The 27,509-nt window shown below is 50.3% G+C and overlaps 1 protein-coding gene across 1 annotated transcript in view; it reads left to right on the top strand.

Annotated features, from left to right (window-relative positions):
- The window catches only part of TTLL4 (tubulin tyrosine ligase like 4), a 36,332-nt gene extending 12,414 nt beyond the window's left edge, over positions 1-23,918 (top strand). The window contains exons 2-19 of the mRNA XM_075529308.1: positions 3,515-5,102; positions 5,872-5,981; positions 6,329-6,392; positions 12,140-12,264; positions 12,704-12,814; positions 13,121-13,197; positions 13,756-13,947; positions 14,027-14,109; positions 14,356-14,484; positions 14,800-14,922; positions 15,750-15,848; positions 16,207-16,341; positions 18,877-19,014; positions 19,943-20,045; positions 20,530-20,740; positions 20,881-20,951; positions 21,305-21,390; positions 21,821-23,918. Of these exons, the coding sequence (XP_075385423.1) occupies positions 3,616-5,102; positions 5,872-5,981; positions 6,329-6,392; positions 12,140-12,264; positions 12,704-12,814; positions 13,121-13,197; positions 13,756-13,947; positions 14,027-14,109; positions 14,356-14,484; positions 14,800-14,922; positions 15,750-15,848; positions 16,207-16,341; positions 18,877-19,014; positions 19,943-20,045; positions 20,530-20,740; positions 20,881-20,951; positions 21,305-21,390; positions 21,821-22,079 (3,603 nt within the window). The 5' untranslated portion in view covers positions 3,515-3,615 and the 3' untranslated portion in view covers positions 22,080-23,918. The remainder of the gene's footprint in view (positions 1-3,514; positions 5,103-5,871; positions 5,982-6,328; positions 6,393-12,139; positions 12,265-12,703; positions 12,815-13,120; positions 13,198-13,755; positions 13,948-14,026; positions 14,110-14,355; positions 14,485-14,799; positions 14,923-15,749; positions 15,849-16,206; positions 16,342-18,876; positions 19,015-19,942; positions 20,046-20,529; positions 20,741-20,880; positions 20,952-21,304; positions 21,391-21,820) is intronic.
- Positions 23,919-27,509: the final 3,591 nt, after the last annotated feature.

Raw genomic sequence — 27,509 nt, 5'->3', positions numbered from 1 at the left:
CTGTCTGCTTTGTTATTCTTTGCTTGGTGGTTACCAACGCAGCCATCTGAGCCAACCCGGGTGGGTTTCTCTGAATAGTTCTGGGGCTGTCTCCCAGAAGGAGAGTGACAGACACATTTCACCTCCTTGGCCTTCGTGCCCTTATGTGTCTCTCGGAAGACGGCTGACCCTTCTCCAAGTGGCCATGCTGCATACGGGTCATGGGGAATGTGAGAGGAAATGAGGGCAGTGGCCACTGCAGAGACACCCAAGACATGGAACCTTTTAGAGAGTAAAGACTCCACCTTCCACAGCATCTCTGATTGGGAGTAGACCACCCACATCTTCTAAGAGTGGCCTTCAGCCTTAGCCTCTTCCTAGTTTGGATTAAAAGCCCAGTAGCTTATATTCAGAGTTCCTGGCCCTGAAGATACACATAAGGGGATGCAGACTGACAAAGAATAGTATGTGCAGAAGAGAAGGATTTCTTAGCCCCACCCTGAGGCGTTGGGCAATGGGCTCCGTTGCCTGGAAGGGCGTGTGGGATTGGCCATGGAGTTGGTGAGAAGGCCATGGGGTGCTCCTTTACTTTCGTGGTAGCTCAGCATTTTCCTCTTTGGACTTCAGCTGAGGAACTTGGCCGCAGTCATGGGGTGGTTTTTCTTTTACACTTGAACCCCATAGGCTTTCGGTTAGTGTTTTGTATGCAAAGGGGCTCAGTATAGACAGTGCGAGAGTGCTTTCCCACCTGGCTTTTGTCTACAGCCCAAAGGTTAAGAGTAATTAAGGAGCCAAGGACAAACTGAGTTTCAGTTTTGTTTCCGAGGTAAGTAGAGTCAAGTGGTTGGTTAGGTGCTGGAATTCAAACCAAAAGTCCGAGGCTAGAAAGGTCTGGTTATCTCATTCTAAACAAGCCAGCCGTTGGCACTCCAGTGGAGCCCAGCTCCACACTGCCACCCGGGGTCCATGTGTCAGAGTCATCTCGAAGGCAGCTGATTTTTTTTTTTTTGTGAAGTCAGACAAAACTTGGTTTCTAATGTAGGCACTACTACTGACTGTGCAATTATAGAAAACTTACTTCACTTTTCCTTGTCCCGGCTTAATCATCAGTATGTTAAAAGTAAGGTTTTTAAGATTGTTAAATGAAGTACCATAGGTAAAAATTTCAGCTCCCAGCCAGTTAGTTTCTAATTAAAAGTTTAAACACTCAGACTCACTGCCACTGATTCAGTTCTGACCCCTAGAGATCCTGTTGGGCAGAGTGGACTGTGCTGTGGGTTTCTGAGACTCAGTCTCTACAGGAGCAGACAGCCTCATCTTGCTCCTGTGGAGCAGCTGGGGGGCTTGAACTGCTGGCTCTGTGGTTAGCCATCCAACATGTTACCTCCTGTGCCACCAGGGCTCCTGGTCATTGTGATATGAACAATGGGGTTGGCGTGCACAGGGGTGAGACATCTTAGTTCACACTGAGAACAAGTGATGTCTGCATGGAAATGGAGACATGTAAAGATCTGAAGGAGCCTCAAGGTGGGGAGTTTTCAGAGGAACCTGTACAACGTCTCATTTCTTTAGTCCCTCTTTTCCCCAGGAAGTAGGTGTCTGTTGTGTTGCATCAGTGGGGCAGGATGTGGATTCCTAAAAGAGCATTAAGTGTGTTGGGAACACACACACACGTACACGCACACACACACACACAGTCTTGTAAAGTCATTGGCAGGATTTGACCCTTTGCTTTGTAGATTCTCTACCATCCATGCACAAAATGCACTTGTTTCTTGTACAGCATTTCTACAGTTTGGACTGAAATCCATATTTTGTCACCTGAATTTGAGGACAAAACAAAATAGAACCTACTGCCATCAAATGGGTTTTGACATACAGTGACCATAGCTATAGGACGGGGTAGAACTGTCCCATAGGGTTTCCATGGCTGTCATTCTTTATGGGAGCAGACAGCCTCATCTTTCTCCTATGGAGTGGGCTGGTCGGTTCAAACTGCGGATCTTTTGGGTAGCAGCTAAGTGTTTCAATCACGGTGTCACCTAGTGCTCCTCGAATTTGCAGGTGACACCGACATGAAAAGCTACTTTGGACATATGTGCTGTTTTCAGCCCACTGTCATTCTGAGTCAATGCAGCGATGAGTTGGGGCTTTTGCAGGGGCAAAGGGCGAGTGGTGTGACTTCTGCAGGCTCTGGTGGTGGTGTGTGCTCCTGTAACTAGAGTTAGGAATCTCTGGTCTCCCTCAAAACACCAGGTCTCTTCCATTGAAGTTTGAATTTTAATGGAACTTGAGCAAAAACATTTTCTGCTCATTTTTCCCCTCAAACCACTCTGCAGACACTTAAGGATGCTAGAGTTCACACTTATTCTAGATGAATGACTTCTTCTTTGAGAAGGCGTTTGTCACATGTCTGTTGGGGGGGGTTATCATGAAGTTGTTAATTTATGAATTGAATTGAATGAAATTGTGAATTTCTTTATTATTGAATGAAATTATGAGTTGAAAATAGGTGAGCATGCTGAACAGGCTGCTTGAGACCCAGGACTCTACCACTGGTCAGAGATTTTCCATGAGAGGAAATGGGGAATGAGAGAGATCTTTAGGATGGGCTCTCCCTTGAAGTCAGCTTAGACCCAAACCCACTGTCACTGAGTCAGTCCCGACTTAACAGCAACTGGTGTAGGGTTTCTGAGGCGGTAAACCTTTAAGTTAGCAGGTAGTTTCATCTCTCTCCCCGGGAACGAGCTGCTGGGTTTGAACTACTGACAGTGCCTAGCCCACAGTCTGCTCTCTTGCCCCACGCATTCTGGCTGTTGGAAACAAAACCACTTTAAGTCAAATCATATTAGTGTCTAAGTCCATTTTGTTTCTCCCCTTTCTTCACGAACACATGGGGTAGACTTTAAACCTACATAATTGGCAAGGCTCTTGAAGAGGTGAAATGACTATCTCAGCTCCTCAGTCCGGAAGGAACCCCTAGGAGGCAGCAGGGGGACGCCCTGCTTTTCCTGAACCCGTCACACTCAACATGGAGAAGCAAAAACTGTTGGGAGGTGGTCAGGGAGCAGTACATGTCAAAGGTCCTTCGCAAAGGATTGTGGACCTTTCAGGATTGGTTGATGAGAAGCTAGTGTCTCTGCTGGCCCCAGATTTGCCTTGTGCCCAACCCACAGGGGTGCACGTGGGGGAAGGAAGCCCTCACCTGAAGCCGTGATCAGTGAGGCAGAAAGAGCCCTTTTCTTTGGCAGAAGAGGGAGAGGGGTTTTCTGAGGGCACCCACAGGAGCACATGAGAGCTCACAGTGGCGGAGCCTAAGGCCCCTGCCAGCTTTGAGTGCATGAAGGCGGCAGCCAGACCGCTGCAAACTCCCTGGGAATCCAGTGGCCATATCCCAGCGGGGCTAAACGGTGACAGGGTTATCCCAAGAAACGTTGGCAGAGGATTGACTCTTGCTTACTTAGCCCAGAGCTAGTGTAGCTGCTGCCTGTCCTCCTGGCATGGTAACCTTCCTAATCGTTTGTCTCTGCTTCAGGCGGATAGATCTGAAGGATGCAGCTACGACTTCCGAAGGTGGTGGATGGCGCCATACCTGAGCTGGGCCATGACACCACGTGGCTGTGATGTGGGCCCCTCATGGCCTCAGCAGGGACCGAGCAATACGGTATTGGCCTCCGCCGAGGAAGCAGCTTCCGGCCGAGTGGCCCCTCAGGCACTGTACATGCCTCACCAGTTGAGAGACCCTCGGAGGGCAAAGTCTGGTCTCAGGCTCATCAGCAGGTGAAGCCCATCTGGAAGCTGGAGAAGAAGCACATGGGGACACTGTCAACAGGACTGGGCCCGGGCCTCTTGGGTGCCCCACCACAACCAGCCTATTTTGTTTGTCCCAGCTCTTTATGTAGCGCTGGGGGCACGGCTGTCCTCGCAGGCCACAGCAGCTCCTGTTACCTGCACTCCCTCCCGGATTTGTTCAGCAGCACCCTGCTGTACCGCCGCTCCAACTACAGGCACAAGCCGTACCAGCAGCTGGAGTCTTTCTGCCTGCGTTCGAGCCCATCCGACAAAAGGCCTTTCTCTCTCTCTCAAAAGCGCCTTCCTGCCAGTCTCACTGCCAATAAGGCCACGTTGCCCCCAGCCTCCCCAGTGGCCCAGCCCATGGCCTCCTCACCCACCGATCCGTACTTGGCATCACCGGGAGCAGCCGGAGAGAACTCCGCAGGGAAGAACCCAGCCTCCGCCGTCTCAGGGAAGATCCCGTCTCCACTCTCTTCCCCCTACAAGCCTGTGCTAAACAACAACTCCTTCATGCGGCCAAATAGCACTAAAGTGCCTTTATCTCAGACCCCAGAGGGCCTGAAGCCAGCATCCACCCCCAAGATGCAGATTGTCTCCTGGCATCACCCGGGGGGTACCGGAGACTGTGTGCCCCAGCCCGCTGATCATAAGACACCCCGAAGGAATGACACTGTCCTCCATGGAGCTGCTGCCCATGCCACCGTGTCAGCCCCTGGCTCCCTAGAGACCTTCGTCACCAGTGTTGCCTCTCTGCAGTACAACCAGAATAACTCGGCCATGCGGGCTGTGCCACATGGCTCTGGCCTGGGTGACGAGCCTGACCCCCAGGGTCATGCTAAGGAGGTTCGGCTCACCGAAGCGGTGAGGAAATTGACCGCAAGAAGCTTTAGAAAGGTTCCAAGACAAGGCTACCAGTTTGAACAGTCTTGCTTCATGAACCCCAGCTTCCAGTGGGGTCTCCTCCACAAGAGCCCCCGGTGGAAACCCCCTGTGGTGGGCCAGCAGTTTCCTCTGGACGATGTTGGCACACACAGCCAGAGTCTCCCTGGTGCCTCTGACACCTTGGGGTTGGACAGTACCGTCTTCTGTACCAAACGTATCAGCATTCACCTGCTTGCCTCACCTGCCAACGGGCTCAACCACAGCCCTACCTGTGGATACGAGGGGGACCCCTCGCCACTTGAAGGAGGCAAAACTCCCGTTCCCACTTCCCCTCCACCACTTGGCATAGCAGATGTAGCCAGCCACCTCTCGTCCATCCGTCTGGACCAGCCTAAGAGGGAGCCTCAGAAAGGCAGACAGCTGGACTCCCCCGCCAGGGATGCCGAGTAAGTTGGGAAGTGTTTCGGGCCACTGAGCATATATCTTGGACAGTTAGTTCCAGTATTTCTCGCTGCCCTTAAGCTGTGGCTTTCTGTTAGGGTAGAGGTTGGCAATTGGAGCCTTGCAAGCCAAACCCTGTCAGTAGCCTTTTGTCCATGCAGTTTTCTTGCCACCAGAGCCTGCCTGCCTTGTCCATCCCCACACTGCTACTGCCTGCCCTCTTGCTACGCTGGCAGGGTGGAGTCGGTGCAACAGGCTGAAGACCAGATAGTTACTCTCTGGCCTCTAGTGTTGCCTGCTGCATTGTCCAACCAGGGGGAGATAAGCATCCTGAACTCCCAGTGTGGGGGCCGCGGTGCTTTCCTCCTTGTCCCAAACCAAGTCCACTTGCTGTGTGTCCTCTGACTCTGGCAGCTCTCTCGGAGTTGAGAATGTCGGTGCTCAGCTTCTGCCCTGGCCCCGTGGACCACAGAGGCCTTGTTCTGAGACCCCTAGAGCGAGACGTAGGGATTTATTGATGGGAGAATGTACAGCCAAGCGACTTCAAGGAGCTCACGGAACACGTCTTGGACTCAGATAAGGGACTGTGAGGTCGAGGAACAGCGTTTGCTGTGTCTGAGCTTGGAGGACAAGAGAAATGAGTGGTAAGGTCCAGGCATGGAACAGACGGTGACTGGAGAAGATGTCAGCATTGGGAGATCATAAAGGAATAAGGATCTCATTGTGAGCTCTCTTCTGGAGATGGCTGGGCTGAGGGAGTCATTTTTCTTATAGTTCAGCTACCGACCTCCTGACAGACCAGGTTGAAGCGGAAGATGTCGAAGAAGATCTAGTGGGCAGTTTGGAAGACTGCTGCAGCCATGATGAGAATGAAGAGGAGGAGGGTGAGTAGGGGACCCCTGACCTCCATCCAACGTACAGCTGGCCCCATGAAGACAGAGATGGGAGCTGACGAGGGTAGACAGGGTTCTTGGTGCACTTGATCACCTCCACTCATCACTGGCATCAGGGAGGTGGGGCAGTCTGAAGGGGCCTTTGACACTGTGTCCCCGCTAGTCTTGCCTTGTCCTTGCTGCTTTGGAGCCCAAGGAAGCTGGTGCAAGGCCAGGGAGGTGTTCATGACTCCCCAAGAAGGGCCGAACCCAGGATGCCAAAGGAGGACTGCCGCGGGGTGGCAGGTTCCTGCGACAGCCTGTCCTAGTGAGACTCCCTCCGCTCTTCCCTTCCCCAGGAGACTCGGAGTGCTCCTCATTCAGCGCTGTCTCCCCCAGCGAGTCTGTGGCGGCAATCTCTCGGTGAGTGTTGGCTCAGCAGATCATTCCTAGACGCTGCTTGGTTCTCTCTCAAGATGGGGACGCTTCCTCCCCTGCTTATCCCTGAACATGGAAGGCAGGGAGCACACCTCGGTTGACCTTGGAAAACAGTGCCGTGATTTATTTCCAGCTGAAGTTTGGGCTTCAGACCCTGAGAAATTGTTCAAGTAAAAAAGCAATCGTTTTAAGAATTGCTAAGAACATCAGTGGCCAGTTAGTGAAGGCACGAAGAGCTTTTCCCTGCTCTCCAAAGATCATTCTTGGGGTATGTTTCATAAACTGAAATGGCATAATGTCAAAAGCAAGTACCATTCATCTGCTTGGGAAACTCCCTAAGTACATTCAGAACCCCCAATAACCCTAACGAACCTTATTGTACCAGTAACACACAAAACCTCCAGTTACCCCGAGGCACAGCACCCAGCCAGGGCAGGGGATGGGGGCGGAGCCTGCCGGTGCTCTCTCGGGGTAACTGGAGGTTACCCCGGCACTGCTTCCTTCTTTAACTGACTCGCTGCCAGACAGAGGCTGAGCACTAGTTTGGCTTTTCTCTTTTTTCGTACAGACAAAAACCTTTGGATTTCTTTCCCTCAGTAGAGACCTTACTTTCGAAACACAATGTGGACTCAAGCAAAATCAATGTGGACTCAAGCAAAATCAAGGAGTACCTAGGATAATGCTTGGGGTCAATGGTTCAGCCTCCAGGCCACCCCCTGCAGAGAGGTCTTCCCCGCCACCCTCCCCTCAGAGGCCATTCCCACGGAGCCTTGAGCTTTGTAAATACTCTCTTGTTGCCTTCCAAGATTGGTTTTCTTTGGGGCAATATGACTGACATTAACCTTAGTAATAAGAACTTGAGTTAAAAATTCTCTGCCTATAATCCAGATCATTTTAACACCTGCCTCTCATGGAATCTAAGGATGTACATCATCAACTAAACCAACAAAACCAAGCCTAAACCCATTCCCAGTGAGTCTGGTCAAAGAGACCCTGTAGCGCTGTACCTGGGGCTCCCCAAGACTGTAAATCAATCTGCACAGCAGCCAACGGCCATCTCCTTTCTCCTGTGGGACAGCTGGTGCACAGAGACTGCTGACCTTTCAGGCTAGCAACCCAGTGCTCTAACCCCGGCACCACTACTGCTCCTCTGTAACTAGAGAACTGAAAACGATCTTCTCTCAATCAATATAGGCCTTCTCTGGCAAAACATAGTACAGGGACCCTGTGTCCTGAGGCGAGAGGAGGGATGGAGCCCCAACGCCATAAGAGTTAAGTGTTCCGCTGCTAACCTCTGGATTTTAGTTGGGTTTGGACCCACCCAGCAGCTCCCACACTGCCTTTCTGGGCAGTAAGTTAACATCCTCCAATATAATCTTCCTTACTCTTCTCACCACTTCCCGCTTTGCCTTCACGAGGCTCTGTGCTAATTTAACGTATTATATTTATTTAATATCGAATAGACGGGAGGCTTCCAAAGGTTGGTGGAGGAATTGAATGAAAAGATCATGGAGTTTTTGTTTGTTTGTTTTGAACAGTTTTTTAAAGATAGGTTAATTGGTGTATATAATGCACATATCATAATTTCAAGTTCAATAATATCAAGAAGAGTTGTATAATCATAACCACAATTTTAGAACTTTTCTGTTTTTTTCTTTTTCCTTATATTCATTGCTATTAGTTTCCCTCCCAACATTCCCAGCCATACCCTCAAGAAACCATTTTTTTTTTGCCTTCAAATGCATTTTTTAAAATATCATTTTATTGGGGGCTCATGCAACTCTCATCACAATCCATACATCCATCCATTGTGTCAAGCACATTTGTACATTTGTTGCCATCATCATTCTCAAAACTTTTCCTTTCTACTTGAGCCCTTGGTATCAGCTCCTCATTTTTTCCCTTCCTTCCCCGGCCCTCTCTTCCTCACAGACCCTTGATAATTTATAAATTATTATTATTTTCTCATGTCTTACACTGTCCAATGTCTCCCTTCATCTTTCCCTTTCCTTCTCTTCACGTTTCTGTTGTCCATTCCCCGGAGAGGGGGGGTTATATGTAGATCCTTGTGATCGGTTCCCCCCTTTCTCTGCTCTGCTCCCCATGCTGCTCTGTTTTAAACAGTTTTATTGGACATAATTCACATATCATGCAATTCAATAGTTCAGTCATACCAAGAAAAATGTCCCCTTCGCTTTTCTGTTTTAAAACTGGAATAACTTTCAGATGGGTCAAAGGGACCTCAAATAGGATCATACATTTTAGCCTAATCGTATGTGCTACATTGTTTCTACAATTCCCTCTGTCTCATAACAGGCTATTCATATCCTTCAGTTGCGACCAGAGGACAATTCTCTGGAGGTCTTATCCCTGTGTGGACCCTGAAAATGGTTTTTGGGTTTCCTCTGTCATCCATATGCTTTTACCACCTGGGTGTTCACAATTTAAGCTCTGATACCATTCCTTCCTTTGGATTTGGATTAAATTACTTACAGTCCTTGGATCACACAGGCTGGTAAGATAATGGAGTTTTTGTGCAAACTTTTTAGAAGCCACATATAGAAAAACAAAACAAAAAACAAAGTATCAGGGTGTTTTTGTTTTTCCCTCTCTTTCAAATCAAATATACTGAAAGTAGAGGAAAGAAATGCTCAGCTTGCTTGTGGTGTTGGTGTGGCATGTCAGTTCCCCCTTTTACGTGGAGCACCCTTTGGGTTCCCGTAGCTGCTTTTCCTGTGTCATCCCTGCCTTGGAGGGAAGGGATTGTCCCTGCTGTGCTTAAGGAGGGTAAGACAAGCTGCATCTCATCTCTTGAGTGTGTGGCTTGTACCAGTTTTTAGAGCCCCCAGTTATTAGCACAGTAGGAGGCAGGCCGTTTGGAAAGGCAAAGAGAGAGAATCCAGACTGTGAAGGGGATTGAAATGCTGTCACTTTAAGCCGAGCCCACTCTTCCTTCAGAAGGCAAAGCTACTTCTGGTTGTTTGTGTTGGATAATGCCCTAGATTAAATCTCCCCCTCCCCCTAAGAGAAAGATAATTAACATATGCAGTTTGATTAGACTCCTACCATGTCCACACATAAACATGTTTGTCTTTGGACCTGCTGGACACAGCCATTTAGATAGCCTTCCTGTGAGAAGATAAACTCCACCAGAGGAATTTGTTAATAATTAACTATGAGGAATTATGCAAACAAGCCTGCTTAAAATATCGTTTAAGAGGTAAAGCATTGGAAAAAGAAAAAGACAGCATTAAAACATCAGGGGGAGCGGGGAGGGAGGGGAAAACTGAGGAGCTGATACCAAGGGCTTCAAGTAGAAGGCAAATGTTTTGAGAATGATGATGGCAACAAATGTACAAGAGTGCTTGACACAGTGGATGGATATATGGATTGTGGTGAGAGTTGTATGAGCCCCCAATAAAATGATTTTAAAAAGTTAAAACATAATTTTCAAGCAAATGAAAGATTGAATTTGAAACCAGGTTGCATTTTATTTATTTTTTTATTTTTTTACCAGGTTGCATTTTTAAGATGACCAAAATCAGAAATAATTTTGGATTGCTAAAATTCTGTTTTGTTCTAATTATGAAAGATTTGTGTTATATATATATATTTGGAAAACAGGAAATATTACCTCTGTTCATCCATCCAGCTGTAATTATTGTCTATTAATAGTTTATTTAATTTTCATAATTATATGTATATATATTCCCCCCTATAAAAATGATGTCATTTTCGAGATCAAGGTCAGTAAGTCCAACATCCTGGTTTCCAGCACAGTTAGATGAGAGCCCAGGTCTCTTGAGGAATCAATCCAATATCTTCTTTCTTTTTCAAATATTTTATTGCAGTTTGGGTGAAAATAAGCTCAATACTTATTTTTAAAAGAGGCAGTTAGTAAGGATTTCCTATCTTAATTAAACTTTTGATTTTGAGATGCTGGAAAATTCATTTGCCATTGTAAGAACTGATGCTGAGATCCTCTGCCCCTTTTACCCTGCTCCCCAATGATAACAACTTGCCAACTCTAGCATAATATGATTCGCTGGGGGCTCAGTCAAGGTGCACGCCATTCCCGCTATGGCCGGAATCCCTCCTGGTGCCCGACAGCCACACCTACTTCCCTCCTCCCCTCAATCTCCTCTTAACCCTTGGCAGCCTTGCCCTCCATTTCTATAATATTGCCACTTCAAGAAAGTTGTATGAAGAGGGGATAAAAAGAAAGTTGCATGAGTGGAATCCCAGCAGTGTGAGTGTTTGGGATGAGCTTTTTATTTACCCACGCAGCCACGTTAGCACTGTGGGGTAGGTGCTGGGGTGCTGGGTGCTGGATGTCGGGAGGAAGCTGAGGCTGGTCTTACCCTCCTCTGAAACCCTGTAAGTTGGGAATGGACTTGATGACAGCGGGGCGGGTCTATGTTCACCCAGCATCATTCCTGCTTCCATTGCTTGTCCCCATTTAATCATTCACCTGTTGAAGGACAGTTGGCTCCTTTCCCATTTGGGGCGATTACACAGACTGCTGATGGGAACATTTGTGACTAGGCGAGTCTTCATTTCTCTGGGAGAAAGGCCCAGGAGTGTGGGCTGGGGTTCTTTGAGTAGCTGCGTCTTTAGTTTTTAAAGAAACTGCCAAAGTGATTTCCCAGAGTGACCGGGACATTTTATATCCCCACCCATCTTTAGTTTAAATTCTTAATTCATGCTCCTTGATTTCCAGTGATCATAAAGTCTGATACGTAGTAAATTAAACGTCTTTGAAGTGAACATTTGGGAAATGAGTAATAATGTTTAATTCATTGGGCTTATTTCATTAGACATTAGTAATTTAACTCAATCCAATAAAATTCTTTTACAAACTCTGATTTAAAGCATTTCATTACCATGCTGGGCCTATTTCTGTTGTGCTGAGAAGAATCAACTTTTAACTGTTGAAAATTGTTGCTGTAATCATGCTGGTGGATCAGCTCAGCTCAAAGTGGTCTGTCTCTGAAAGAGAGCTGGCTCTGACAGGGAGCTGAAGTGTTCCCACTGGTCTGCTATCTCTTGAGCCATCCTTGACGGGGCCCTTGCTGAAACCATGTCAGTGTCCCCCAGGCCTGCTGCCCCCGATTCTCAGCCACACCTGTTCATCACTCTGTACCCAAGAAACCTCCCATTAGAGCAAAACCTGCATCTTCCAAACAGAAACCAGCACGCACCAGCCTTAGCTCTGGAGACCAGCCTCAGCGTACCACGAGTTGGAAGTTTCATGGTTCCCCTAGAAACCTCGGGAACTCACTCTGCTTGGTGCTTTGTTCTTCCCCATCTTATTCGTGTCCTCTCCCCGTGTGTTTCTCTCTGTCTTCCGGTAGTGTCCTTCACCACTGGTGTGTGTCCGTAGTCACCGATCACGCTCAGAACCACTCCTGCTAGGCACATCCTTAGCTGTAGCTTATCACAGGAAATTATAGAGCTGTGTGTATCCCAGGGGAGTCCTGGGATAGAAGTGTCGAGGTTACGCATTGGCTGCGATCCGCAGTTTGAAACCACTAGCAGCTCTGAGGGAGAAAGACTGGGCTTTCTCCTCCTGTCAACATGTACAGTCTCAGAAACCCACAGGTTTCAAGCCCCCTTGAGCCTCCTTTGAGAACCGCAGTTCCAGGGGGAGCAGCTGGAAACACACGGTGTCGGCGGCCATGCCCTGGAGTGGCTGCTTCCCCTCTCGACCAGCTGCCTGCTTTCCCTTTCAGGAGCTGTGTGGAGATTCTGACCAAACCCCTTTCCAATCATGAGAAAGTTGTGCGACCAGCTCTTGTCTACAGTCTCTTTCCCAATGTGCCCCCTACCATCTATTTTGGCACTCGAGATGAGCGAGGTGAGCCTGGCCCAGTGTCTGAGCCCAGTCGTGTCCCCAGGGAGAAGGTGGCAGGAGGGAGGGTGTGGGGGACTTCCATGGATGGTCTTCGCGCTTCCTCTTGGGCTTCCCACTGGGTCTAGAAGTCCAAGATGGTTCTGGGGAGACTGGGATGACGACTTTTTCTTATCTGTCCTTAGCTTACCGCACTCAGCCTTGGAGCCGCGTGTTAGTTCATGCCCTCAAACCTTGTGTCTTTCCCCTTTCAGCTGCCCCTCCTTTCTTCTGTCTCCCTCCTGTGCAATCCCCTGCCTTCCCCACATTGAGCTGCTTTGAAACCCCAATTTAGATCAATACTTGGTGGTTTTGCTGCCCAGGGAAGGGTGGATGACCCTCCACCTGTTTCTTCTTACCTTGACTCTCCTATTCACCCCCACCCCACCCCTTGGCTTCTTCCTAGTGGAGAAACTTCCTGTGGAGCAAAGAAAGCTGCTCCGGTGGAAGATGAGCACAGTGACCCCCAACATTGTCAAGCAGACGATCGGGCGATCCCACTTCAAAATCAGCAAGAGTGAGTCACCACTAGCAGCGAGCATGGCCACAGCCCCAAGAGCCCTACAGGAGTACTTCCTGCCACTCGGGGGCAGCTGGGGTGCCTGGCCTGGAGTTTTGGGCTTCGTGGGGAGAGTGACTGAACTCCCCGGGCCTGGGAGAGAGAGTGCCATTGTTTTCTCTCCCGCTCTTGGCCTGGCAGGGCTCCCTGGCAGCCCTCAGAAAGCCGGTCTGGGAGCTCGGCCCAGGCCCAGTGGAGTTTCTGGAGCCCTTGGGCCTTGCTCTGCCCAGTGGCCGGGCTGACTTCCTGATGTTCCTTCTGTAGGGAATGACGACTGGCTGGGCTGCTGGGGTCACCACATGAAGTCTACTAGTTTCCGGACCATCCGGGAGCATCAGAAGGTAGGGGCCAATTCCTGAGCTGGGGTGGGGGCGGGGGTTGTTGGAGGAGAGTGACCACAGGGACCTGGGGAGTGTCCACGGACAAGTCGAGAAGGCCTTGAGGGCTCAGTGTGAGAGCTCCGCAGAGCTTCCAGTACAGTCCTGGCCTCTCGTGGCATCCTCAGATTGTGTTCTTGTGGCTTCCCGAGAGTCATTGCACGCTGCCTGCATTCTCCCGGGCTGAAGACTTTTGTCAGAAGGACTTCCACTCTCATGTGGGGACAAATGAGACCTTTGCCCTCAGATTGACTACTGAAAGCCAAGGACTTTGTGCCCTTGTCCTGTGAGCTGTCCTTTCACTGCACCGAAGGTGAATACCATGTCCGTCTGCACCACTGCTGTGTGCCATGCAGTGGGCGCTAGCCGGTGTTGTCAGCGCTCAGGGGCTGAAACTTGGTGAGAGGATCAGGAGCTTGGAGCCTGGCTCGGGAAGTTGGCACAGTATAATGAGTCCTGTAGAGTGGCGTAGCAGGCTCACTCCACCACTCTCCCTGATCTCGCCCCCTGCCCTTCTTGCAGCTAAACCACTTCCCAGGCTCCTTCCAGATTGGGCGGAAGGACCGGCTGTGGCGGAACTTGTCGCGCATGCAGAGCCGCTTCGGCAAGAAGGAGTTCAGTTTCTTCCCCCAGTCCTTCATCCTGCCCCAAGATGCCAAACTCCTGCGCAAAGCCTGGGAGAATAGCAGCCGCCAAAAGTGGATCGTGAAGCCAGTGAGTTGACGACAGTGGTCGGGAGACCACGGCCCGTGGCTGGGAACCAGACCAAGTCTTCTTTCTGTCCCCCTTCCAGCCAGCATCAGCTCGAGGCATCGGCATCCAGGTCATTCATAAGTGGAGTCAGCTCCCCAAGCGAAGGCCCCTCCTGGTACAGAGGTGAGCTGGTCTCCAGCTGGCGTGCTCCCAGTGTTTCTGTCTCCTTTGGCCCCGAGATGCTGCTTTCAGTCTTGGCTCTTTGTCCTCCCAGCTGAAGTCCTTCCTTGGGCAATAGTTTTAAGGCCCTTATCTCAGAGTGTTAGCGGGTGTATGCTCCATAAAATAAAGCCTTGGGTCCTCTGACTCACCAGTATGTCTTACCTCCTCTGTCGTGCCCCTGATGATGATATCCTCCTCCGTGCATAGGTATCTGCACAAACCCTACCTCATCAGCGGCAGCAAGTTCGATCTACGGATCTATGTTTACGTCACTTCCTATGATCCTCTACGGATTTACCTCTTTTCAGATGGACTCGTCCGATTTGCCAGCTGCAAGTACGTGTCCCCCTTCCCACTTGGAAGACTTATGTCCTCAGGGAGGACACCAAGCAGAGAAATAGCACATGATGTGAAAGCTTTTGTTAGCAAGAGGGGACAGAAAATAAGTGGGTTCTCTATTTCAACGCATCTGGGACCTTCCTTCAAGGTCCGAGGTAGAATAAAGGAAGGCGATTTTCACTGTGAACCTCACCCCCAGACGTCTGAAAAAAGAGATCCACCTGCCGTTCCCCTCCTCAGGATCCCGGAAGATGTTTGGCGCATTTTCTTTCTGCTATCTCGCATCTGTATTTCTTCTCTCTTCTTTTCCAGGTATTCCCCTTCCATGAAGAGCCTCAGCAACAAGTTCATGCACCTGACCAACTACAGTGTCAACAAAAAGAATGTCGAGTATCAGGCCAATGCAGATGAGACCGCCTGCCAGGGGCATAAATGGTACTGGGGCAGGGTGTCCGTCCCACCCAAGTGAAGGCCCAGAAGGGTCTGGGGCCTCGGGAGGTTTGGTGGAATGACTAGAGGATGGATAGAAGAAACAACTCTCAACCCCCCCCCAAAAAAACCCCAAACTAAAAAACTTCCTGCCACTGAGTCATTTCTGACTCCTAGGCCCGAGGACTGTGGCATCCTTGTCAGTTCAGAATTGGTCTGTTAGCGTCCTGGTTCTCATTCAAAACTCACTGCCATCGAGTTGCTGCTAACTCACAGCAAGCAGCCCTATAGAACAGGATGGAACGCCTGGTGAGTTCCCAAGACTGGAGGAACTTTTTTAAAAATCATTTTTTAAAAACCAGACAACCCTTATCACAATTCATACATACATCAGTTGTATGAAGCACATTTGTACATTTGTTACCCTCATCATTCTCAAAACATTTGCTCTCCACATAAGCCCCTGGCATTAGCTCATTTTCCCCCTCCCTTCCCGCAACCCCCTCCCTCCTGAACCCTTGGTAAGTGATAAATTATTATTTTGTCCTATCTTACCCTGTCCGACATCTCCCTTCACCCACTTTTCTGTTGTCCCCAGTGAGGAGGTTATATGTAGATCCATCCCTGTAATCTGTTCCCCGTTTCTAGCGCCCCCTCCCTCCATCTTCCTGGTATTGCCACCATACCACCGGGACTTTCTAGTTCATCTCCTTCTGAATCCAGTGAAGAGCTAGGAAGGAAATGCCTGTAGGCCTCTCGCTCCTTTTGTCTTCTCTCTCCTTCATCGCCCGTCCCTAGAAGAACCCCAGCACACGTTTCTCTCCCCTCTGCAGGGCGCTGAAGGCTCTATGGAGCTACCTGAATCAGAAGGGAATCAACAGTGATGTCATCTGGGAGAAGATAAAGGATGTCGTGGTCAAAACCATCATCTCGTGAGTTGCTGCTGCTCTGTGCGGGGGTTTGGGGGTGGGAGGGGGTATGGGGGGCGGGGCCTGCTACGGAACTGCCTCTGATCTCCTAGACCTCCACGCTGCTGTGCTTCCCTTCTTGACCGTGCGGTGGTTCGGTTTCTGACAAAACTATAGGAAGGAGTAGAGAGAGCTAGTTTCTGCTCTTCTCCTGAGTTTTATCCCCAGAAACTGGTCCGGATCACAGGCATCTCCTGAGAGCTGGTCTTCCTAGGTGGTTTCCTGTCTTCGTCTCTGGGCACCTCTCCGTTCATTGGCATCCCTGGTCTCTGCCCTGTGGGAGGGGGAGCAGGACTGAATACCTCCTTCTCCTTCTGGCCAGCTCGGAGCCCTATGTGACCAGCCTGCTCAAGATGTACGTGCGGCGGCCTTACAACTGCCACGAGCTCTTTGGTTTTGACATCATGCTGGATGAGAAACTCAAGCCCTGGGTCCTGGAAGTTAACATTTCCCCCAGGTAGGCTGGATTCTCGGGCCCTTAGAGGTACCTGTCCTTTATCCTTGCTAACGTTGGAAGGACTTGTGTTCCCTCTCAACAGCTGTTTGAACATTCTTGCTGCATTCTCTCCCCCATGTCACGGTGCTTTGAGGTGGACAGAGGCTGTTAAAAGTTGTTGTTTGAGGAAATAGAGGAAAGGACTAGGAGGCAAAGGGCTTTTATAGAGGTGTAAATACAGGCATGTACATATGTAAGTATATTTATATAGGATGGTGGGGAAATAGATTTACATGCATATATTAATAGGTTTTGTATCAAAACAGCAGATGGACATTGGACCTCCACTCAAGTACTTACTCAATGCAAGAATACTTTGTTCTATTAAATTGGCATTCCATGATGCAAACCTTCCCAGCACAATTGCTGAAAGCAAATGTGTACATAAGCAAATGTGGTGAAGAAAGCTGATGGTGCCTGGCTATCAAAAGATATAGTGTCTGGGGTCTTAAAAGGCTTGCAGGTAAACAAGCAGCTATCTAGCTCAAAAGCAAAAAGCCCACATGGAAGAAGCACACCAGCCTGTGTGACCATGAGGTGTCAAAGGGATGAGATATCAGGCATCAAAGAACAAAAAATCATATCATTGTAAATGAGGGGGAGTGCAGAGTGGAGACCCAAAGCCCATCTGTAGGCAACTGGACATCCCCTTACAGAAGGGTCTCTGGAAGGAGATGAGCCATTCAGGGTACGATGTAGCAACAATGAAACATACAACTTTCCTCTAGTTCCTAAATGTTTCTTCCCTTCCCCTATCATGATCCCAATTCTACCTTACAAATCTGGCTAGACCAGAGGATGTACACTGGCACAGGTAGGAACTGGAAACACGGGGGATCCAGGACAGATGATCCCTTTAGGACCAGTGGTGGATTGGCGATATCGGAAGGGTGGAGGGAAGGTGGAGTAGAAAGCGGGAACTGATTACAAGGATCTACATATAACCTCCTCCCTGGGGGCTGGACAACAGAAAAGTAGGTGAAGGGATACGTCAGACAGTGTAAGATATGACAAAATAATAATAATGTATAAATTCTGAAGGGTTCATGAGGGAGGGAGAGCAGGGAGGGAGGGGGCAAAATGAGCTGATATCAAGGGCTCAAGTAGAAAGCAAATGTTTTGAGAATGATGATGGCAACAAATGTACAAATGCGCTTGACACAATGGTTGTATGTATGGATTGTGATAATAATTGTATGAGCCCCCAATAAAATGATTTTTTTTTTTTAAAAAGTTGCTCTCTGAAGCTGGAAACGCAGGGAATCCCAGACAGATCAACTCCTCAGGATCAATGATGAGTGTATCAATACCAGGAGGGGAAGGGGAATGTGGGGGGAGAAAGGGGGAGCTGATTACAATGATCTACATGTAATCCCCTCCCAGGGGGATGGACAACAGAATAGTGGGTAAAGGGAGACGTGGGTCAGTGTAAGACATGACAAACTAATAACAACTTATAAATTATCAAAGGTTCATGGGGTAGGGCGGGTGGGGGAGAGACCAAAAAAACCAAAAAAAAAGAAAGAGCTGATATCAAAGGCTCAAGTAGAAAGAAAATGTTTTGAAACAGATGACAACATATGTGCAAATGTGCTTGACACAATAGATGGATGTATGGATTGCAATAAGAGCTATACGAGCCCCCAATAAAACAATAGGAAAAAACAAAAAAAAAGGTTCTCCTTTGAAACCTGGTCCCAACCCCTTGTTTTTCCTTCGAAATCCAAGGTCCTGGACAGAGGTGTCCAGAGTGAGGTTATGCACTGTCTTTGGAGCAAGAAGCCCCCAACCACAGGGCTCATGAATTTGGGGGTTTGAGTCTTTCCACCCGAAGTGGGACTTGCATTGTGCAGGATAGCTGCTGGGAGCCGCTCACTGTAGAATGCTGCTTTTACCACTGTTCTATTTCTGAAAATAAGTTCTGGTAGCTTTCTCATAAAAATATACTATTAATGTTAACATGTAATGGGTTTATTACTGTTATTTATTGACTTTATTATTAACACTGATTTTACGAAATAGGTGTATTTAACAGTTTTTTTAATGAAGTGATTTTTTTTATTGGGGGCTCTTACAGCTTTCATAACAATCCATACATCCATTGTATCAAGCATATTTGTACGTAGTTTGCCATCATCGTTTTCTAAACATTTACTTTTTTTTTTTTTGATGCTGAAACCCGGGATTGAACCTCTAAACATTTACTTTCTATTGAGCCTTTAGTATCAGCTCCTCTTTTTTCCTTTCCCCTCACCTTCATGACCCCTTGATAATATGATAAATTATTATTCTTTTCCTAGCATTACTTGTTTTTGAGAGAACACGATTCAGAGTCTTCAATAGGGCAAGGGGAAGGCAAAAACAAAGACCTGTGATCCAGTTGGGGGAGACCATCTGGATTTGCTGACAAGGCTTCGCTGACATACAGAACTCTGGAAAGGACGTGGGTGGTCAGGGCAAATGGGACTCTGACCACTCTGCCTCCTTTCCCCAAAGCCTCCACTCGAACTCTCCCCTGGACGTCAGCATCAAGGGCCAGATGATCCGGGACCTGCTGAACCTGGCGGGCTTTGTGCTTCCCAGCATGGAGGACATTCTGTGCAGTCCCAGCAGCCCCAGCAGCTCCAGCACCAGGTCAGCTCCCTGGCATCCCTGTGGCTGGCTGCATGAGCAACGCCCCCATCACCTCGCAACTCCTTACCTGCATACTGAGGTCCCAGCCCCCTGTCCTTCCTTTCCTCATTCGGTCCCCTGTCCTAATGCACCTGATCACTCAATGAGCCTCAAGGTTGGAAGCATCCTTAAAAGTCCAGTCGTTCAGTTTCTGCCACTTGGGATTCTCCCCTGCCCATGAATCCCCTCTTTCTGAAATGCCCCTCCACCAGAGCTGCCCGGCATCATCTCACACATCTCTCAAAGCCTCACTACGGCAGCATTTATGTCTTCTGTGTGTAAGGAAAGACTTAGGTTATCCTCAAAGCAACCCTACGAGGTTGACATTAGGGTTGGCAGTTTTACAGACAAGGAAATGGAAGATCACCCCTCCAGTGTCATTACGCTACCAAGTGGCCTGCAGTTCCTGATTTGCCTGGTCACAAGCTCACTTGTCTCACTTATTCCCTGGCGTCTTCTGCTCAGCCCTGCACTGTGGGTGTCTTTTGACGGGATTCCTGGAGACCAGAGCTGCTTCTCAGGCATCTTTCTGTCTCAGATGTGGGCAGTACAAATGAGGGACCCAGAGGTTACGTAACCTGCCCCAGGCCATACAGCCAGTAGGATTCAACAGGATGCTGAAGACTGGGGGGCAGGACACTTCCCTTTAGTCCAGGTTCCTCTTTTGGGTCATTGACACGTGACTGAGAGAGGATGTCGTTCTTCCTGGAGCTTGGGCTTTGATTCTGGATGACATGAGTGGAGGGCGTTCTGGTCTGATTGACCCTGAAAACGAACAGCTCTGTACTTTCTTTTCGTCTCTTCCAAGGGGAGCCTTACTGGACTGGACTTCTCCTCTGGGCAGTAATGATGCTAACTTTACCCTTTGCTCCCCATGCCCGATCCCTAGCCTTCCCAGCACCCCGCGGGACAAATCCCGAATGGCTCCCGAGCACCTCACTGCACAGAAGATGAAGAAAGCCTATTATCTGACCCAGAAGATTCCTGATCAGGTAGGAGTCTGGCCAGCCTTCCCCCACAGAGCCAGCAGGAACTTTGTTCCCTGCACACAGTGAGGGCACCAGTGGTCTCCTCTCCAGGAGTTCTCAGCCAGCTCTGTCGTCCTGTGAGTGCTGAGGTCTGATGGCCTGAGTCACTTTTCCAGGAAGCACTGCCCTTACAAACTGCCTTCCTGGCCCTGCCTTTGGTGCCGGGCTATAACCCTCTCTCCTTTGTGCTTTGTCCTCGAGGGGTCAGCCCAGAGGAAAGAAGGGCAGAACCCAAGCTGGTGTCAGACCTGAGGCGCCAGTGCCTGATCTTGCCCCTCCAATAAATCAGCCAGCCTCTGTCCCAGTAGCCTTCTGCCCCCTACACCCACCCAAGCTGCTTCTTTCTCCGGCTCAGCCCAGCAGGCAGAGGCACAGGGGCAGCTTGCCAGGGGGCCGTGAGGGGGCCTGAGCTCACGCAGACCGTTTCCTCCCTGCCCTGGGGCCACAGGACTTTTATGCCTCCGTGCTGGACATCCTGACTCCGGACGACGTGAAGGTGCTGGTGGAGATGGAGGATGAGTATTCTCGCCGTGGCCAATTTGAACGGGTTTTCCCTTCGCGGATCTCCACTCGCTATCTCCGCTTTTTCGAGCAGCCACGATACTTCAACATTCTCACCACCCAGTGGGAGCAGAAGTACCATAGCAACAAGCTCAAAGGTGATGTGCCTTCCCTGGCTTGAGAGACCATGTTTAGAACAGGGGTAGATCCCAGTAGACCCAGAATTGGGCCTCTCCAGCGAGAAGAATGGGCCAGTTCGTTTGCCCTCTTAAGCCCGACGCCTGTGCTCTTGTCCCAGGTGTAGATCTCCTTCGGAACTGGTGCTACAAAGGGCTCCACACAGGCGTCCTCCTGGATTCTGCTCCCGTGGTGAGTGATGCCAGCTCTGCCCGGGCCTCTGCTGTGCTCCGGGAGCTGTGGGGGGACAGGCCCCCAGCTTCTCCCCTAGGCCCCCCTTGGTGTCTCGGGCCCCTTGTCTGTTCTGGGAAAACTCCTCTCCCAGATTCTCTGGTATGTTGAAGATGAATAAGAACCTGCAGGCCTCAACTTGTTGTCTGCCCCAGGAGAGAAGCCAGGCCTTCCCCAGAGGGCTCGTGCCTGGAGGCTGGGGGTAGGGTGTGGGGGAGAGTGCCACTCAGGCAGATCACTCAGAGGCAGAGCTGGAAAAGGGAGTCCCAGGCATTCAGACCTGACCTCTGCTTGACTCCTTTCTTTGCTTGTAGTGGTCTCTCCCGCCAGGACTTCTGATGACCCCAAAGGGTGACACGATCCCTAATGCCTTCTGCAAATCAGAGATTGACAACCAGGGGTGAGTTTGGGGCGTTCTCTTCGTGTCTGCCCAGATCATGACTGCAAGCTCAGCACTGGGATGGGGGTTAGTGAGCGCACCACCAGTCTTCGCAGCCGCTGGGTCCTCCCTCTGCCCGGTGACTCGCTGGAGGGCCAATGAAGCTGAGCCACAGGTCCAGATCCGTCTGCTGACGGGACCACTTTCAGTCACACCCACTAGCTGGGGTGAGGAGACCCTTTCCTCTGTACACATAGCTCACCTTGCATTTAAGCTCTCCATCCTTCAGGGGAATAAAATGCCGCTATGGCAGTGGCTGCATCCATAGAATGAGAGCCGGCAGCATCACAGTGCTCTGAGTCTGCTCCAGGCTCTCCCGGGGCTGGACCACGAGTTAGGCTCACAGCTACACAGTGTCTGGGCCATTTCTCTCCCTGCTTGTTCCCTTTAGGAAACACAGCTCCTCTGAGGGAAGCCTGCTACACTCTGAAGATGGAGCCAGCCCCAGGCCCAAGAAGACGCCAGCTAGCCTTTCTCCTTTCCCCAGGAAGCCTAGTTTCTCCAAGGACAGTGAAGACACCAGCAAAGAGGCCAGCCTCTCCACCCAGATGTTACCTCTGATCAAGTGCTCCGGGCAGACTTCCAGACTTTCTGTGCCCCCCATTTCCCAGTCAACCAGTGACTCCATCTTTGCTGCTGTGAGCCCCTGACAGGCCTCCACTCTCTAGTCTGTCCCCAGGAGCACCAGTGTTAGCTACCTCACAGGGAGGACCCTGCTGGCCTGCCGTTCTGAACCCCCATCCCACCACCTTGCCCCCCCCAGAGAGTAGTTTTTGAAATGGTTGATTAGCAGAGATGGCTGTATCTGTAGGGTCGGAGGGGTTGCGGGGGGAGGAGAGAAGGTACAGAAGGTCCACCTTCTACCACTTGCCTGGCGCCTCATATCTCAACAGAGAAACCCACGGTGACCACACAGCCTTATAAAACAGGCTTTGCTTTCTACCTTCAGAGAGCTGTGTGGTTTATTTCAGGCCTTGGTGAAGGGGTTGAGTTGTAGCTCACGAGTCGACAACGAACTGAACAGACTTAGACCAAAGCCTCTTGTTGGATAATCAAGCAGGTTCCTCTCCAGGCGCTTATCTTCTCAGGTTCGCCCTTGCGTGCCCTCACCCCCTTCCATCCTTAGGACTCACTTTCTGAAACTCGGACTTCCCCAGAGGAGGCCACTTCCTGTCCTCCGGATGCCTGTCCTAGTCAGGGCTTCCACGCATCCATTGCTCCTTCTTCATGTGGCTGCGCACCACTGCCTGTTCCGCCTGCTGCGCTTCTCTCGTGGATGTCAGCACCTCAGCTGACCCCCCTTAAATTCATTTTGAGATGAGGGGTTCTGTGGAGGGACCTTATGTTTTTCATGGCTGCCCCCCAGGGCCCGAGCGTCCCAGATGCTGTAGATCTCTGTCTGTAGAGAAAAGGATCAGGACTCCAGAGGGGGGGGGCTGGGTAGAAGGAGGTGCGGCAACCTCCCCACCACGCAGAGGAGCGCGCATGCTCCGACCGCCTCGATTCCTGGGGTCTAGACCAGATTGCCAGGGCAAGCCGAGTCCAGGGGCTTGGCTGGTGGGTTTCTGTAGTGACTGCTGTAGAATGTTCTTCCACTCAGGCCTCTGACTAAATTCTTGTGCCCTGCGTTGAAGCTCCCTCCTTCCTCTCGGCTCAGTCCCTAGTGCGCAGGCACCAAGTGTTGGCTGAATTGTACATCAGGAGATGAAGTTGGAAGGGGGGATCTCAGAAGCACCGGTGCAGTGGTCACTGTTGACTCCCGTGCTGAGCTCCCGCCGCCCCATTGCTGCTGCTGGTGCTGCTGAGCAACACGGCATACAGCAAGTCAGTGGCCTGTGTCTCTGACACGGAACGTCCTCCTTTGCACATCTGGAGGAGGCTCAGCTGCTTGGTCTCCCGGGCTCTGGATGCCCTGCTGGCTTCTGAGGCTTGGAAAGAGGAAGGCTGCCTTGCTCTGAGGCTTCTGGAGCTTATCCAGCAGAGCCTTGGGAAGAAGGCTGAGAGGCCTGTCTGGATTTGAGGACACAGAGTCAGCGGTGATGCACCCACCCGAGGGCTGTGTTGACAGTTGTGAAGAAAGCTGCCCGGCTACTCAGAACATCGTGGCCAGGCCTGAGCAGTCTTTACTGAGGGAGTTGGTCTCCCTTGTGCCTTTCCTGGGTGCAGTATTCTGGGCAGGGGCAGAGCCAGCCTTGTGACAGGATTGGTCAGCAGCCTTTCTGAGCATGCTCAGCAGCCCCGCAGCGGGTATCAGAGGGAGGTGTGTGGTGGCCGGCTGAGCTGGTGGGGGGTGTCCCTCCTCGGTAATCACCTCCCTCCATTCTTTGGCCTGCCTTCTGAGAGGCCCTGCACAGCCCATTTCCGCCCTGTGACTCAAGAGGGGACCCGCATTGCCGCTTGCTAGGGGTTGCTTGTGCCGTGGGGGGGCTTGTGAAATTAGATGTGTTCTTAGTATAAAACATGATTCTACATAGACTCTTTCCCAGTGTCATCCCTTTTGGGGTGGGGGCGGTCTGATGGGTGTGGGGTGGGGTTTGCTGGGTGGGAGAAAGGTGTGTGTGGGGCGCTGCCTCACAGTTCCATCCACCCAGGTGCAAAAATGAAATCTTGCTTATTGAACATTCAGCCTATATACAGAGCTTTGAAAACCCACACTGTGTAAAGTATCCAGCTCAATAAGGAATTTAAGAGAAGTAATGTATTTTTTTTTAAGTTTGGAAGTATAGTAGAATAAATGTTAGAATGTGTCAGTTCTCTTCCTAGTTTGGTAATTTACCCAGCCCCCGTGTGGTGAACAGAACACACCTAAGACAGAACGTGGAGCGTCCCAAGCTGGCGTGGTGGTAGTAGTGCTAACTGCCCCACTCACTTCAAGTCCTCTCAGGACCTAGTACCTGAGGATGGATGCTACTGAACCAAGGGCATTAGGTTGAGAAAGAACCTGGACCTCCTCTGCCCACCTTGAGGCCAAATCTCAGTTTGCTGCTGCTGCTTAATATTCACATGACCTTGGACACATCACCCTTTTAGAAGCTTGGGTTTTGTATAAAGCCATTAGGATGCCAGTGTGTCAGAATTGTAAACAAAACCAGGATAAGAGACCGTAGGCCAGAAAAGGCACTTCCTCTATGGGCATCCCTTTCTCTGCTGCCTGGGTGTGCGGTGGTGGCTGGCCCATGGCCCTCCTAAGGGAAACGTGGCCACATGCTTAGCAGCTTCCTGTGGCTGCGAGAAAGTATGGAGGCCTGTTGGAGGTGCTCACAGGCCCCTCCTTGGCAGCCAACTCCTAGTTCTCAGCCTGCCTTGTGTGGGGAGAGGCAGGTAAGGACTTTAAAACCCTTAATCCTTTCCCACAAGGGAAATGGAGCTACTAGGATCATTCTAGAAGCAACAGAAGTCAGTGCCCAGGTAGCCCCTCACCCCCAACACATGCATAGGAACGCTGCCATTCCATTTCATACCCCTGACACCTTTTCTTTCTTGGAAGTGCAGTGCTTTGGTTAAGAACTACACAGCCAGACTGCTGGGAAAACATTCCGTCTTTACCCAAGAGGTGCTTTGTTTCACAAAACAGAGGAAGAGGACATTGGATGGCAGGGACCTGGAAAGGAAGAACAGGTACACAAAGTGGAGGCCTTGAACTTGAACTGGGGCCAGAAGCAGATCCAGGCCCCAACCTCTGACAGCTGTGCTTTGGGTACCTTCTCTGGTCCAGGATAGAGTTTAGGCTGAGACTGACTGTCCTTCCCTCTTCCTCACTCCCCTAGTCACAGGACACTAATGTTTTGCCCCGGGCACCCTGACACTGGTAAGGACCATTGAAGGGGGTTGATACTCATTGCCCTCCACTGACTGACAGTGAGGCTGTAAATCTTGGTGGAAGCAGAAAGCTTCATCCATGGAGTGGTGGGTGGATTTGAACTGCATAACTTGTGGTTAGCAGCTCAACACTTAGCCCACAGTGCCTGGGTGTAGATAACCTTCCCATTTGTCACTGGCCTTTATCACATTTTCAATAACTACGTACTTAGCTACCATGGAGTTGTTGATCCACTAAGACAGGGCAGGCCTGACCCTGTTTCTGAAACTTCACAAGTTGCAGGAGTAGAAAGCCCTGGCTCTCCCCTGCGGAGTAGCAGGTGGCTTTGAACTGCTGACCTTTAGGATCACAGCTCAACCAGTAACCGCTCCGCCACCAGGGCTTGTTCAAGAATTGCTCTTAGCAAAATAGTATGCTAGCCTACCTTTGTCTGCTCTTCCCTAAGCAATCGTTTGAAACCAGAGGACTTTAATCTTTTCTGTTTCTCATGGCGATGTGAAGATTTGGGTTTCTCTCTGAGTTGTAATCCATACTGAAGACTGCAGTCTGATCTCCATCAGCAAGTTTTTCAAGTCTCTCAGCAAGCAAGGTTGTGTCATCTGCACACCACAGGTTGTTAATAAGTCTGACACCACGTTCTTCATGTAGCCCAATATGCTCAGCACACAAACAGTAAAAATGGTGAGAGGCTACAACCTTGACACCTGTCCTGATTTTAAAGCACACATCATTCCCATGTAGCTGCCTCTTGATCCATGTGCAGTTTCTGCATGAACACAGTGAAATGTTCTGGAATTCCCATTCTCTGTGTTGCCCATAGTTTGTTGTAAGGCATGTAGTTGCATGCCTTTGCATAGTCAATAAAACAACACATTAGAGCGGTGGTTCTCAACCTATGGGTCGAGACCCCTGGGTGGGGGTTCAACGACCCTTTCACAGGGGTCACCCAATTCATAACAGTGGCAAAATGACAGTGATGAAATAGCAATGAAAAGAATGTGATGGCTGGGCGGGTCACCACAACGTGAGGAAGGGCATTAGGAAGGCCGAGAACCGCTGCACGAGAGCCTCTAGGGGAAATGTTGGCGAGGACCAGAGGCGTCTCCTACTTGACTGGTGTGAGTCTGCAATGATGTTACCACTATGAAACACTACTCAAGCGAACCCACTGCCATCGGGAGGACTCCTGGGGACTCTGGACAAGGCTTCCGAGGAGCAGAGAACCTCAACTCGTGTGTGGGTGGTTGCTGGGTGTAAACCACAGACCCTGCGGTACTTATCAGTTCTTATAAAGTTACCATGTATTCAGAAACTCCCTCAGGGTGGCACCCCTCCAAAACCATGAAGTCACGCACTCAGCACAAATGTGGATTGCCACTTTATAACCGCAAACACGCATGCCTCTCAGCTGCGTGCTCCTACAGTAGACGGTTACCGGCAGTGGCGAACTGCTGAGTGGTGCAACCACATGGGTGAAACCTGAGAATGCCGGAAAAGACTGTAATTTGAAACTCAAGAAGCTGGGCAAACTAATCTCGAGATTGAGATGAGCCCAAAGACCCAAAAGGATTTTCTGGGCTGATGGTCAAAACCAAGCTAAACTCAATTACTAGCGAGTTGATGCTAACTCACAGCAACCGTACAGGGCAGAACTGCCCCTGTGGGTTTCCAAGGCTGTCACCTAATGGGAATAGAGAGCCCCCTCTTGCTCTCAAGGAGGGGCTGCTGGTTTCAAACTGCTGCCCTTGCAGTTGACAGCCCAGTGTGTATCCAGGGGGCCTCCGGGGCTCCGGCTCTCTTCCTGAGGGTGTCGGTTACGTGAGCTGGCACTGGGGAGAGCGCCTCGCACTGGGCCGTGAGGATCTGTGTAGCTGAAAGTGGGCAGTGCGATGGCCTTTGATGTGCGACCACCTAGCTCCAAACGTTTCACCACCCCAAAAGGAAAGCCCCTACCCACCGGGCTGGCACTTCCCATAGGCCCCTTTCCCCACCCCCTGGCACCCAGCAGTCCATCCCAGGAGTTGGCAACCCGCCCTTGAGAGCCACGCGCTGCTCTTGCCACTGAAGTAAAATTGACCATGAAAATCACTGGTTTCATTAATAAAAACTTTAGAGGGCATCGTTCAGATAAGGGTGACTCCATTTGTTCATAAAAATGTAGTTTGGCTCTCAAAGAGTGTTTAAATTGTTCTCAGGGACAGGATTTTGGCTCTTGGGTCTCAAAAGTGCCGACCCCTGGGCCAGCCTATCCCGGTGGGTT

Source organism: Tenrec ecaudatus, chromosome 13 (assembly GCF_050624435.1).
Source record: "Tenrec ecaudatus isolate mTenEca1 chromosome 13, mTenEca1.hap1, whole genome shotgun sequence".
Lineage (NCBI taxonomy): Eukaryota > Metazoa > Chordata > Mammalia > Afrosoricida > Tenrecidae > Tenrec > Tenrec ecaudatus.
This window is presented reverse-complemented; position numbering and strand designations above follow the sequence as displayed.